The 15,077-nt window shown below is 43.6% G+C and overlaps 1 protein-coding gene across 1 annotated transcript; it reads right to left on the bottom strand.

Annotated features, from left to right (window-relative positions):
* Positions 1 to 2,631: 2,631 nt before the first annotated feature.
* On the bottom strand, positions 2,632 to 14,758 carry LOC117539354 (sodium/potassium-transporting ATPase subunit alpha-1). The gene is made up of 23 exons (XM_034205508.1): positions 14,480 to 14,758; positions 14,015 to 14,125; positions 10,985 to 11,044; positions 10,177 to 10,278; positions 9,927 to 10,028; positions 9,736 to 9,849; positions 9,467 to 9,601; positions 9,236 to 9,353; positions 8,881 to 9,149; positions 8,486 to 8,794; positions 7,807 to 7,941; positions 7,481 to 7,673; positions 7,221 to 7,396; positions 7,003 to 7,139; positions 6,591 to 6,741; positions 6,314 to 6,482; positions 6,080 to 6,234; positions 5,863 to 5,986; positions 5,625 to 5,770; positions 5,390 to 5,520; positions 5,213 to 5,314; positions 4,411 to 4,502; positions 2,632 to 2,812 (listed from the first exon to the last, which is right to left on the bottom strand). Exons 1-23 carry the CDS (start codon positions 14,489 to 14,491, stop codon positions 2,784 to 2,786), a joined length of 3,072 nt encoding a protein of 1,023 aa, XP_034061399.1. The 5' UTR covers positions 14,492 to 14,758; the 3' UTR covers positions 2,632 to 2,783.
* Between the last annotated feature and the right edge of the window lie 319 nt (positions 14,759 to 15,077).

Raw genomic sequence — 15,077 nt, 5'->3', positions numbered from 1 at the left:
AATTACAATCTGCTAACAACTCTTCCTACAGTCTGGTTGCCAGGCAACTGCACCCAGCCAAAAAGTATTTGGCACATAACTCTGTAAAACTAAGTATTGTTGACTGCAAACTTTACTGATTATTTTTGTCATCTTCTGATATAGCCTGGCTTGCGGCTAAATGACTTGTTTGATCGTTTAAATACCAGCACTGATGGTTAGATTCATCTAAATAAAAAGGGGGAAAACTAAATTGGAAACACAAAAGTTATTTGCATATTAAAAGTGATTTAAAAGTTATGCTTGGGATTACACAGCAAGGATATGCCAGGCCCCCTTAAGCTCTGGGGCCCCTCATAGTATTCCCTCTTAACTAGTGGAGCCCCTTTACAGCATATGGGCTGCACATACTTGCCACTATGAATCTCTGCAAGCTCCAGGAGGCTCCCTGACCTATGACGCCCCCTGCGGAGATGGAAGTTGTAGGAGGGGGTTCCATGCAGAGACCCTGTCGATTATAACATTACAGCCATGCTAGCAAGTTTAGCTGTACTGCAACCTGTATTTGGATCCGTTCCAGAAGCTTTTAAACCCTTTATCCCAAACACAAATGGGAGATTTGGTCTTTCATCCCTTGATCTACGCCTGTAACCAGCCCTGGAATTCAGCCACTTGTTGTTGTGTGTACAGAGAGGAAAACATGAGTCTGCATTCCCTCCATAACAGAGCTTCATATTTCATACATTTCTAAGGGCAAACCAGTGAAAAGAAAAGCCACGTTTCTAATAGAAGCAAACTCCAGCATTGGGGTACTTTTGTATTCAGATAGGCTGTTAGGCTCCCTGTGTATTCTAATGGGCTTTATCAGTTATACTATCTGCGCCAACTGACAAGATAACCCTGATAGATAGAGGGAAGATTTCACTGCGAGAGCTATCTATTCAGGGCTTTCACTTCTCTAAAATATGAAACACAACACAGCAAATAAACAAAATCTTGGTAAACAAACCAAACCACAGGTGGACTTAATGCCCAGATGGACACCCAGCAGGTTCTGTGGAGGAGCGGGCACACCCACGTATATTTGGGGGTGCACGTGCATATTTTTGTTTTGGTGAGTGCATTCAAGTCCACGCATGTGCCATGAGTGTAGTTTTGCATGTTGCCAGGGCCACTCTATAAATAGCCCAGATTTTATTTAGATGTTGGACGGAAGGAGAGCAAGTGAGAGAGAGCACTTGCAAATGAGTTGCCATAGCAACAGGCACGTTCAGGGGCCCTGCTTGTGAACGAAGGATGAAGGTATGATAATGTCAGTGTCTGTCTGCTTCGTCTTTCTCTCTCACTTTCTTTCCCCATGACAAATCATCAGAAAAGCAGCCATGCACAACAGTTTAAGCATCAAATCACAATAAGATGATTCATTACACGCATTGAAAGAGTGCTCAGATATTCGTTGTTGTCAAATCGACTCGCTTTTTTTCCCATCTATCAAGCTTTCTTCCCATTTCTCTACATCCCTCCATCCTTGTATTAGCACTCTCGCTGTGTGTCTCACACCAGCACCCACTGCTGTAACTTAACTCAACTGGTAAGAACAATCAGAACTTTTGTAGTATTAAGTGTCTAATTGTGTGCGAAGCAGCCCATCTGTGGCCAGGATGGTAAAGCATTCAAATGTGCACACACACACACACACACACACACACACACACACACACACACACACACACACACACACACACACACACACACACACACACCACACACACACACACACACACACACACACACACACACACACACACACACACACACACACCACACACACACACACACACACACAACACACACACACACACCACACACACACACCACACACAGCAGAGGGGTTGAGGGAGAAGGGGGCGTTCATAATGACCGGGGTAAACACAAAGTAGATAGCACTAGAGTGGTCTCAGTTCATTTTCACTGAGAGCCTCTTTGCATTAGCGTGCAACGGAGCAATCTATTGCTAACACCATTGTGGTAGACTGGCCCTTGATAACACACACATACACACACACACACACACACACACACACACACACCCACACACACACACCACACACACACCACACACACACACACACACACACACACACACACACACACACACACACACACACTGCCCCGACACGCTTTCCTTAATATCGGCCAGGTAAAGATAAAACCACGGGAAAGTAAACATTTCATTAGGTGAAATCTAGTGATGTTGCAGATAACACTGATGAGCCAATCAACAGATAATTAACTGATTTGATTGGGGCGATCAGTTACTTGAGTCCCAAGTAAACACAGTTAATCTAACGCTAACATTTGATTACATTTTCCATTTGATGAGAGAAAGCTTTTGCTTTTCAATGTACGATGTATTTTTGTTTAAATTCATGTTCCTCTCTTTTCTAAACAAATGTAGCTCCAAAACCGAAGTTTGGGACCTGTTGAGGTGGATAATCCCGTCCGCATGGGTCATCGGATCTGACTCACTGGTACATATCTATTGAGCCTTGAAACAACATCCTGCAGCTAATCCTGCTTTTATCCTCCATGTGTCAGAGAAGCATTAGTGTGTGCAAAATATCAAAACAAATTCCTGAGCGGACGTCAATGTAAAATGGTGCGGAAATGTTTTATTGTGAATGACATAAACATCAAAATATTCTTCCATGCTTTGTGTTTTTGAGGTCTGAGCAACATCTCAGAGAAATATGTAACATGGCAGTAAATAACGATGAAACACTGACTGTGCTCTCCGTGGGGACTCAGTAGTATGTCTCTTGCTCCACCCAGCCTAAAGACAAAAGGAGACAAAAGAAGAGTTAGGGGCATTCTCGGGACGTTTTGCCACACATCTGCCATCTAAATTGTCTATTTTCGTCCTGAATTAGACTTTCTTGAAAATATTGCTAAGAAAGGTGTCTTTCAAATAAATCTCGTAATATATAATATAATACATTTTGCAAGTTACTTCCCCATCACCGGAAGGACTATACACGTTAATAGAAGCCTTCTTTTGCCAGGCCTAAACCCTATGAACCTAAGGCACACATGTCAAATTCAAATCAGGCCCGTGGTGGATTTAATTTCGGCCCGCAGGATAATTTCTAATTCCTATTAGATCTGGCCCGCCGGTATATTGCACGCACACCTTCACTCAATCCTGAGGGTCTCCTCAGCTCAGAGCCTGAGCCCAAACATTGATGAACTTGCACCCAAGATGAGATGCCAAGTATCTGAGCTAGCATCACAGAGCAGCACACTGAGTTTAATGGATGCTTCCTTCTGCACTTTCTCTCTCATGACAACAGGGCATGTTTGGTTTTCTCTTTGAGGGGAATAGTTTTTTTGAAGCTGTTGTTGGCCTGTGGGAAAATGTACTCATAAGAAATGATTCTGGAAAAGCTGCAGATAGAGCCATAAGAAATGAATGCAACTGATTCTTTAATGTTTAATGTTGTTTTTATAGGCAATCATTTAAGCTTTGTTAGTTCCAGGTTTAATATGTGCAATAAGTTCATTTCAATACGTTTTGCAATAAACATTGAACCAGTCCGGCCCTCGACTAGTACCGTTTTTTTTTATTTGGCCCACTGTGTATTTGAGTTTGACACCCCTGACCTAAGTGATCAAAATCACCGTGCTAGATTTGTTTTCCACTCTTGAGTTAAAGCTTTTTTTGGTCCATGATTAAACAATTATCTGAAGGGCAGTTAGCTTTTAGCCACAGTGGGAAAATCTCTTTCTGAGTTGCTTTGTTCAAATGAATCCCTAAAAAGTGTAAACCATGCAGTTTAACTTGTTTTCCTCGGTCTGATTGAAACACATTATTCAGCATGGATGGGCAACGGGATGTTCACTGATCTGTGCTGCGGGGCTCAGATGTTACAGACCCACACACACTAACACACACAGCTGCTTTAGAGCCAGGCCTGCATGCTGGTTCTGCTCAGCTTCGTGGGTGGAACAATGCATTAACAAAGGCAGGGTTGAGGGTTGAGATCCCACTGGGCCGAGCCATCCGTCACAGTTCACTGGTCTGTGTGCAGACGCAGTAATAGTAGAACACAGAAACGTGTTTTAAGTTAGCAGGATATCTCAAAACTCTACATTTTCAATGAAGTATGGTCGAAAGCAATGTATCTCCAAGAAGTATAGTATTTATGAGATTTTTATTTGTTCTGCAGGCCTTTTTTTAAAGATAAACCAATGGAGTTTCTAATGGTTATTGAAGTAGGAATATTTGATTAAACCATAAACAAACACAACCAATTTTGAAGTGTTTAGAGACACTTTGAGCGCCATCACATTTTCAGATTTCTCATCGGGGAAATAAGAAAATCCCCTGCATTACATCCAAAATGTGTACTAAGAGAGGAGAAAAGATCTTACCGCCTGGGTTGCGTCTGAGGATATATCTTCTGCCTTCATCATACAGGAAGATGAGGAGGGAGTAGGGCAAGGCACAGAACCACCAACATGGCCTAAGATAGGGATCGACAGACACAAAGATTGAGCTCATCACATAGGGACTTTAAATAACATGTCTTTAAAGTGTGGCCTGTTTCAGAGCTTGTTCAAAGCAAAAGAAAATATGTATTAACGGATTTATTCAGCAAATGTTATGTTCAACTCATTCCTGCAGAGAACTTTATATATAATTGGAGAGACTGCGATCCAAGACAGAAATAAAGAAGCAAAACAAACACAGACAAGACAGAAATAGGAGCACTAGCCTCTTAGACAGAAAGGAAGAGAAGCCGGGGTTAGTCAAACATCGGCAGAGAGAAAGGGGAGTGGGTGGGTGAAGGGTTAGAAGATTAAAGGCAGAAGCAGGAGAAAAGGCAAAACAATGAGGAGAGAAAATACGGAGGGATTTCAGCTACGTGTGAGCTAATGAGCCTAACATGCTTTAATGGCGCTCTATTTTACTCTGTTGGGCAAAGAGTCTCGTTAATACAGAAGCTCTCCTGCTTCATTCTGCCTCTGAAGTGGAAATGACCAGTGACACAAGATATTATCCACCTTCCACAAGATAATAGGCGCTTTCCCACCAAGTACTTTGCCGTACTTAGTTCATCAGAGGTCTTTAGTTCAGACTAGGTACCGACTAAGTGGCATAGGAACTTAGTAAATTGGCCCTTATATAATGTGTATTTAATGTTTTGTATGTGCCAGTGTGTGCTTTACTCACTTAAGGGGGTACATTCTGAGGGCAATGTCCATGCCCGGGCAGTACGACAGGAAAACAGCCAGAGCTGTTTCCTCGAACAGTCCAAAGATCAGGATACGGTTCCTTTGGAGGCAAGGCAACAGAGTTAACTTTTGTAAAAGCCCAGGATCATTTTACAAAGTGTTTAGATGTACATACTTCATTCCTTGTTGCAGGATGGAGTTCCTCCTGGTCTTACAGATGATGAGATCGGCCCACTGGACGACCACAATACTGGCGAAGAACGCTGTGTGACATGTGAACTCTATGATCTTTCTGCGCTCGTATGTCTGGTAGAGGGAAAATGGGAAAGAACATTAGCTCAAATAATCTTCCCTTTAATATTTGAATGAGCTCATGTCATAGCATGCTTAGAAACTAGAGCGTCACTTACCCACTGCTGTCCGTAGCTGTCTTCCAGGTCATTTATACTTTTGTCGTCCCACTTCATTCTGATCCCCAGCAGGTCCATGGGGAGGAAGCCGTTCTCAGCCAGGATCACAAAGTATGTGAAGAACCCAGCTGTGGCCTGCATCATACCTAACGGACAAGAAGAAGAGCAGTTTTATGGCTCTAGATAAAAAAAGAGTCATTTCTGTTTCAATGCTTCAATATACTTTGGGAAAGCTTACCAATCTGTCCGTAGGCTATACTGATGAGCCTTTCATTTACAAGTTTATCTGTTTTGGGGTTTCTGGGCTGTCTCTTCATGATGTCGCTCTCAGCTTCTTCATAAGCCAGGGAGATGGCAGGCACCTGGGAGAAAACAAAATCAAAAGGTCAATTAAATATTTGATTTGACAACCAGTCCATTATAAATAAGACCCTCTGTCATGTCAAAGAGCTCACCATGTCAGTTCCCAGGTCGATACAGAGGATGGTGACGGTTCCCAGGGGCAGAGGGATGTTGGCGCAGATGAAGAGGAGGAAGGGGGAGATCTCAGGGATGTTACTGGTCAGAGTGTAGGCGATGGACTTCTTCAAGTTGTCGAAGATCAAACGGCCTGATGAGAGAACAGAGTGTTGTGTAAAATCTTGCAGCTGAACGGGCTTTCAAGTGTTCTGTTAAGTACAATCTGTTACCTTCTTCCACTCCAGTGACGATGGAGGCAAAGTTGTCGTCCAGCAGGATCATGTCGGCGGCCTGCTTGGAGACGTCAGACCCAGAGATGCCCATAGCGACACCGATGTCCGCCTTCTTCAGAGCAGGAGAGTCGTTCACACCGTCACCTGTCACAGCCACAATGGCTCCCTGCAGAGAGAAGAGAGAAGCGTTAGTGTGTCAAGATGTATGTTTCTGAAAGCTTTAAATCCTGATTTGCGTCAGTGAAATGTTTTTGAAATTCTCTTTGATGCTAACCTGTCTCTGGCATCCTTCCACAATGATCAGTTTCTGCTGAGGGGAGGTTCTGGCGAAGACGATCTCAGTGTGGTACTTCAGCACATCGTCGAGCAGCTCGGGAGTCATTTCCTTCAGCTCACCGCCGTGCACGACGCAGGCCTTGGCATCCCTGCAGAGGAAATCACAGCAGCGTTAGGCTAACAGTTTTAATCCCACATCCTTTTAAACATGATGAGTATAAATTAGGCACCAGCTCAGAGTCCCATGGATTTGTCTACAGTGAATTAATGACAAAAACGTTTTAACGAGTAGAACGCTGGGCCTCATTAACCAATGCTGATTGAATTGTGCTCCATTAGCCCAAGAATTAGGGACAAAGAAAGAGACATGTCTAGAAGGACGACGTCATTTAGCTCAGCTGTGTACTAACCTGGGGTTGACCTCAGAGACGGGGACATTCAGACGGGCAGCGATGTCTTCAACTGTCTCGTTGCCCTCAGAGATGATACCCACACCCTTAGCGATAGCCTTGGCTGTGATGGGATGGTCACCTGTCACCATGATAACCTGAGAGGGAAGACAAGTGTTAACACATAACCTGATTGAGGTGTTACTTTTGAAATGATAGATATAGACCTAGTTACATACCTTGATTCCAGCGCTCCTGCATTTTCCGACAGCATCGGGCACAGCAGCACGAGGAGGGTCGATCATGGACATGAGGCCGATGAAGCAAAGGTTCTCAGTGGGGAAGTTCGTCTCCTCTGTGTCAAAAGCAAAGCCTTCTGGGAACTGGTCGTCGGGCAGGTTGAACTGGCAGAAACCTGAGAAAGAAAGACAATGCTTGTCAGAAGTCCACATATCTCCTCCGACCAAGGGTGCAGCTATGGAATGAAGCTATGTGTTACCTAGCACTCTCTCTCCAAGTCCTCCCAGCTCAACGTAGGCGTTCTGGAAAGAATCTTTCATCTCGTCGTCCAGAGGCTGCTCTTTGCCGTTCATCATGATGGTGGAGCAGCGGTCCAAAATCCTCTCTGGGGCGCCCTTCATCACCAGCAGCTGTTTGGACTCTCCAGGTGTTGCATTCTTGTGGATGGAAAGCTGTAGGACAAGAGGAAGAGTGGATTGAATGACTTGCCCTTATTCCAAAGAAACAGAGACATAATCAAACCCAACCACTAGAGGGCGTAAATCAACATGTCCCACTTCAAATGTACAACCAATGGGGTTTTACCTGGTATTTGTTGGTGGAGTTGAATGGGATCTCAGCAAGCTTGTAGTATTTGTCTCTCATGTCGCCAACGGCTCCACAGCACAGCTCAATGCACTTCAACAAGGCAGCTTCTGAGGCGTCACCGGCTACATCTCTCTGTTTATTTAACCAGACGACAAAGTGTTTGATTAGTGGGTTTGACTCAAAATGTCGACATAATTAGTATTTCTTCTTTTATAATATACTGTGCATATTGACATAACACAGAGAGAAAAACAACCCTTTGAATAGCATTCAATAACATAAAACGCTATTTTCTGTATTTCTTTGTAGAAACAGACTAGTCAGTACTCAGTTAGAATGAAATCAATGGGTCTGTCTAGCCACCTTCTTGCTATAGCTGCGGCTTTATATTTCTGAAAAGGCCTTCAATTATTTGGAGTGCTTTTTATAAAGATTTGTAGTGAAGCCTCGCTGCATCTTTATTTTGCTGGTATCCAAAAAGCTTCTTGCCAAGTCACCTCCAAACAAAGTTTCTGCATCTCAGCAATCACATGGGTATTGTATTCAATAAAACAAAATGTTATAAGGAGGGAAAGTATTCCATCAGGTGATCAGGGTACATTCTGCTATGTTTTGGGGGTTTTAAGTGGAATAACTTGAGCTTTTTTTTGAAGGCTTACTGCAATAAGCATCTTACCTTCAGGATGGGGACACCGGACTGCTCTGCCAGGAAGACGGCGCGGTTGCAGAGGCCGGCGATTCTGGCGAGGGCGCCCCATGTGGCGGAGCTCCTGTCGAAGGTGGCACCGCTCTGGTTCTCCGTGGTGTCGGCCTCGTGGATCTGGTTGTCGAACCACATGTGGGCCACGGTCATCCTGTTCTGGGTCAGGGTGCCGGTCTTGTCGGAGCAGATGGTGGAGGTGGAGCCCAGGGTCTCCACGGCTTCCAAGTTCTTCACCAGGCAGTTCTTCTTGGCCATGCGCTTAGCGGTCAGGGTCAGACACACCTACAGACGGAAACCAAGTATTAAATACTTTACACTGATAATATATTCAGAGAAATGATACAGAAATGGTGTACACTACAACTCACAGTGACAGTGGCCAGGAGACCTTCTGGCACGTTGGCGACGATGATACCGATGAGGAAGATGACGGCCTCCAGCCAGCCATACCCAAGGATGAGCGAGAGGACGAAGAAGGAGACACCCAGGAAGACGGCCACGCCAGTGATGATGTGGATGAAGTGCTCGATCTCCTTGGCGATGGGAGTTTTGCCACCATCCAGACTGGAAGCCAGACAGGCGATACGACCCATGACGGTATGATCTCCGGTGTTGATAACGACTCCTCTGCAAGTACCTAGAGAGAGAAATGGAGGTGATGAAGTTGAGAGAAAACGATGACCCGGTGAATTTTGTCTTGTCGGCTAATTGTCAGATCTCTACCTTCAACACAGTTGGTGGAGAAGAAAGCGATGTTCCTGGTTTCCAGAGGGTTGTCGGCGGAGAAGTCGGGGGTACGAGACTGAGGCTCTGACTCACCGGTCAGAGAGGAGTTGTCCACCTGAGAAATGAAAATAATGTTAGCGTTCATTATCAGATGTAAAGAAGCGTATGTGCTGTTTCAAGCCACAATGCCCGTGAAATCTGATTAAAACAAGTTTTTCAGGTTCGCACCTTGCAGCCGCTAGCGGAGACGACACGCAGATCAGCAGGGATCCTGTCACCGCCTTTCACCTCCACCAAATCTCCAACCACCACTTCCTCAGCGTTGATGTTCTTCTTCTCGCCGTCACGGAGGACAAGGGCTTGCTATACGAACAAAAGGTGAAATGATAAGTGTTTAGTGAAATTCATGGAACATTTTGAGCAACTGGATATTAAACATTAAGCCATTTTGCACATAATACAATTATTTAAAGGTACAAAAGTCAGGAAAAGCTCACCTGTGGGACCAGGTTCTTGAAGGAGTCCATGATCTTGGAGCTCTTGGCCTCTTGGTAGTACGAGAAGCATCCAGTGATGATGACGACAGCAGAGAGCACCACACCCAGGTACAACTACATCGGAGAGAAAAGCATGTTAGTCATTGAATCTTTCTTTGATGAATATCACACTCTAGGAAACATTTCCTTACGTTATCGTTGGCGGGTTCATCTTCAGAAGCCGCCTGGATACCATAAGCCAGGAAGCAGAGGAGAGCACCGATCCAGAGCAGCATGGAGAAACCACCGAACAGCTGCGAACAAAACAACATCAAATTTCAAGTTCCATCTTGCATTGGATCGCATCCCGTTTGCATTAAATATGCAAATTCACTAAGGTTTTGCATGATAAATCTTGCACTCCCAAACGGGTATTTCCTGCTGGGAAGAAGTCACTTTTACCTGTCTGCAGAACTTCACCCATTCAGGCGTTGTGGGGGGAGGTGTGAGGGCGTTAGGGCCATCTCGAAGCAGGATCTCTTTCGCTCTGGCGTTGGAGAGACCCTAAAAGAGACGTGAAAAACAGGTTTAGCTATGTCAGCTTAAATAGCATGCATACTTTCATACAGTTAAACTTGTGAGGAGAGTGTAGTGCAGGGAAACACTATAAAAACAGGTCTTCTAGGTAAACACCTCACTTTTACTTCAGGAGGTAAGGTAGGGTTAAAACAATCGGAAACACATCCACAGAAAGAAAAAATGTCAGTAATCCTGAAATGACTGCTTCCTTCATTCACAAGCAGCTTGTGGTATCACAGTGTGAGAGACAGGATAACCGGCTTCTTTCTGTTATCATTAAGAGCGTCAACAAGGTCATGTTTTCCAAATGTTAAAAACTTGAAGATTTAAAAGTAGAGTTTGACTGAAGGTTTCTTTTTTTCTGGTTGCTACCGGTGTTCCTGTGTGAATGAAGTCTTTGTTTTGGGGCAGACAGCTCAGATTTCAGTGGATAATCAGCATCAGTCAAGCATTTGGCTCGCTTTGGGCTGTATCGGGTTGTGTAATGGGATAAAGTGTGTGGTGCTTGGTAAAGCCCATAGCTTGTTGTACAATGTGAAAGAGGGTCAGTCCACTCAAATAACAACAATTTCTCTTCCTTGCCTCTATTTGTGTGCTTTTGACCTCAGTTTGTACAGGGAGATCTTCCCTGTAGCTCCCCCACACACACACACACTCAAAAAGTAAACACACACAAATGCAGACTACTCACCCTGGCAAGGTCGGTACCATATTTTCTGTGCAGTTCATCCAAGGTTAACTTGTGATCATCCTATGGAGAGGAGGGAGACATTGTGAGACATTTAGTAGCAACAACCCGTATGCAGATATTATCTCCTTTGAGGATTATAAAAATGTCCTGTGTTTCAGAGGGACACAGGGGGGACATAAAGATGACAAGGCAAAATGGGCCATCTGATCAGGATTACAGAACGCACGCCGGTCCGTACAGTGTGATTTTAAGATTAGTTGAAGCAGACGTTGAGAGTCAGCTGATGATAGAGAAGTGGCAGCCAAACAACCAGAGCTAAGCTGGGTTGCGTTTGGACTCATTCAAACTGTTTGCTGAATGAAATCCAGCCACTGATGCACTTGCTGGAGTAGCGCTCATGTATTTTGGGTAGAGCCGAACTCACGTCAATACCAGAGTCGTCAAATGAATTAGCTATCTGTTGATCTTGAAATGAGCCGGGGGATTAGAATTCAAATGACGGTGGATCTGCAAATGAACAACCAGAGAAGCTGGCGTGCCCACACTGTGTTTGTTGAATAACGCCTACAGCCAGTGATGAATACTGATTATTCCCGTGTCATTTGGGGGATCTGCAATAATATCTGACTCCCACCTTTCTTTCTTTTTTTGTCATACTGTGATCTTTATACCAAATGCGAAAGAGCGAAACATCCCAAGTGTTTTTACCACCTTCACATAAGTGACAAATTATTGTTTGTGATAGACTGGTGTGGAATTTTCCATTTCAGTATTGCATTACTGTCTTTAAGCTGCACAGATTGCTACATCCTAACAATGCGTCTATCATTATTTACGTGTGTCATGTAGGAAATTGTTATCATTATTGTAAAGTAATGTTGAGCTTGTTGTACATATAGCATGGTTATTTGGTTGACTCCCATGTCATGATCTGTGCTGAAAGCAAATGGGCTATGAAAGATGGGTGATGTGTTCCCGGCTACTGTAGCTCCATGAATGAATGACTGAATGAGGGAATGAATGAGGCGTCAGTTCACACCACTAAAGGACCCATTGTATTATTTAAGTACAAGCTTACATTGACCATTTAAGGTAAACATTTCACATCCACTGTATGAGAAGGCATTTACATTATAACAATGTGAGGTCCTAAGCTGTAAGGGAAGAACTAAGTCACTTTACAATCACGCATACTCAAGATTAGTGGAGGAAATGGGTGAAATTGCAGTTTTTCCCGCCATGCCATTGTTTCACATCAGCCTAACAGAGAAAAATCACTATTACAGCTCATATTTGGATCATGTCTTGAAGGCCAAACACTATTGAGGTTGTCAAATTCTATATTTAGCATTTCATGTTGTCACATTTGATCACCGCTTGATGTTGCCATGGGGATAGCTACTATTGTCTTTAGCTGGACTTTGTCGCCTCATTTAATTGTACGATGCCGCAAATATGATGGTGCAATAATCATTAACATATCGGCACAAAGACGCTGACCTATTATTGTTTTACTGCTGGTCAATTATTCTTTCATTCTAGCTTAAATCTGAGAATCAGCGATTTTTCCAAACTCTCTGAAAAACAATGCATGAGAGTCACTAAAGACACCGCCTGCTGTTAATCCCAGTAAATGATATGCTAGGGAGGTTATGGCCTATTGGCGATACGGCTGTTATGGCATTGAGATAGGCGGTAAGACTTTGAGATCTAGTTAAGACGCACCGAGAACAATTATCATTAATATGTCACCACGATGCGTATTTTACTGCCTAATAACCTGCAGTCCTCTGTGACCTGCTGGGTGACATTGAGCCTGGAATGTGGAGAAAATTGCACTTAATATTAAAACTGGCAACAAGCCACAGCATCCAAGTTATTGCTGTTTGTTGTACTTTGGCACACCTGCGACAAACTGACAGCATTAATCGGCACCTTCAACTGATGACCTTGTGAGAGTCAAAGACAAGTCTATAATACAGCGAAATGTTCAGAAATGGATTATAATGTTATTATCAAATCTTTCACTAGTTTTCAGTAATGTCTGCTTTCGAGCTTTGAGATGAACATGACACCTGAATGTGCCTTTTGTGAACTGACCTTGTGAAGGACACTTTCCTACGGGAGTTAAAAGACGCTTTGTCTTGAAGAGGACATTCTTTAGTTTACGGCTAAAGACAGAAGTGAGAACATATTTGGTAGACTTTACAATAAGTAGAGATCATTTTACTTAAATCATTATTAACAACTTAAATAAATGCATTTTTTTCAGAACAGCAAGTGGCTTGACATGATTAATTAGCCCTTCTCATTAACTAGGGGATGAAGTTAATGCAAGAGTGACCTTGGGAAATGACCTCTGAGAGCTTCAGATACAGACTGAGAAACGCTGACACCAGTGGAAATTTGGTGACTGTTTTACACAGGAAACCACCAGAAACTCTATGCACTAACTCTGCACTTTAGTTTCTGCGGCTAGAGATGACTACACGTGATCTAAGAGTTTGAAAAGAACTAAGAAGCAGAATAATAAACATTTACAGGCTGCAGTAAAAGTGAGTGTTTTGAGAAACTGAAGAAAATAATGACAACAGAGCCTCTCAGCGTATAAAACTAATCCACATAAGCATGACTTAGAAGTTAAGTATGGCTGCGAACTCCTTAATGACATGTGACAGTACATGCATGGGGTGTAAGTAGCAATCTTTATGAAATACGGGGCAGACGGTTACATCTCATGTGACTAGCCATGAGGTCAAAGCAGCGGTCTGTCTCAGCCGTGACTGTGTCATTGCTGTGACCGTACATGTTGCCTTACAGTGACCAACATGGTCTAAATCAGGCAAAATATGTTAACGGGAGGACATGCTTTTAAAGTTCAACAAGGTCGTTCTATTTCATGTCTGTTCATTTCAGTTAGAAGATGGATTTTGAAAGTTTAAAACACGTTTGAGGGTTTGAGTTACTGAAATAGCTCCACACAAGTATTTAGGTAAATTATAGGTTTATTTAAAGTTTTTTTTCACTTACCAGGTCAACTTCTTTCTTGAGTTCTTCCATATTCTTAAGCGCCTTGGCTTTCTTGGAGGTCTTTTCCCCGCCATCTGACGTGGCTGCGAGTTTGTACTCCTCTTTCCCTCGCTGAATTGAAGAAAGTGAGACAAAATAACATAGGACTTGAGCACACGTGGTAATTTTGCTCTGCAGCTTCCTCCTAAATTGCAAGAGCCGAGAGCCGTGTCAACGTTGCTGTTCAAACAAGCTGCGTTAATCATTGTCAGAAGGACTGTGAATAACTCTCATAAAAGTTTCCAATTTAAAAGAGTTTAAAAGAGTTCCCTCAAAGTTCACAGCCGATTTGGAAAGTACTTCAGGCAATAACTTGAGACAAAAACTTGAGTGTAGGCTCAAAAGGGAAAAACATAACCAGCTTAATCTTAACCTAAAGAATCTGAGAAACGAGTCCAAAGCATGTGACAAAGCTCCAATACTTACTCCCAGCCCCATGGTTGCAACGCAAGTCTGAGAACAGGCAATCCAATTGTCTTTTTAAATTGCAACGTTCCTACTCCGCCTCTCTCTCTCTCTCGCACACCACTCTCGCTCTCTCTCTCTGCCTCCTGTTCTTCCGCACTACCCCGAGCAGAGAAGATAGGTTGCTCCACATTAGCCAACCCTTTATAGTGCCTACTGGCTCACCTGCCCCGAGAGGAGGAGCTTTGGAAGGGGGAGAGGGGGTGGAAAAGGGGTGAAACTGGACAGGTGAGTGGTGGTGTTCAGGAGGTGTGGGCATTAGTAACGGAGGAGTATAGGACAAAAGGGGAGGGGTTGTTATTGCTCAACTTCCTGGTTTTGTTCTCACCGCTTCCCTTCCTCTTCTTTCACTCTTACTCATTTACTCCTATCTATTGCTTTTTTCTGACCGGGGTAGGTGGTGCGGACGACTCGAACGCCCTTCAGAACTTGTATTAGTTTACAGTACAAACAGGGACGTCTGCAACTAAAAAAAGCAAGATAGTGGAAAAAGTGAATGACAGACATGGAGAGATAAAATCAGAGCTAGAAAGGTGAAAGTCCACTTCTGCAGGTGACT

Source organism: Gymnodraco acuticeps, unplaced genomic scaffold (genome assembly GCF_902827175.1).
Source record: "Gymnodraco acuticeps unplaced genomic scaffold, fGymAcu1.1, whole genome shotgun sequence".
In the NCBI taxonomy this organism is placed as follows: domain Eukaryota; kingdom Metazoa; phylum Chordata; class Actinopteri; order Perciformes; family Bathydraconidae; genus Gymnodraco; species Gymnodraco acuticeps.
This window is presented reverse-complemented; position numbering and strand designations above follow the sequence as displayed.

Excerpts from the sequence above, each read along its gene's own strand:
- LOC117539354 (XM_034205508.1), bottom strand. Across the intron at positions 11,045-14,014 it reads TCAAGAAAGAAGTTGACCTG|GATGATCACAAGTTAACCTT; the intron begins GTAAGTGAAAAA and ends TCCTCTCCATAG. Across the intron at positions 5,987-6,079 it reads TCGACCTGGGAACTGACATG|GTGCCTGCCATCTCCCTGGC; the intron begins GTGAGCTCTTTG and ends GTTTTCTCCCAG.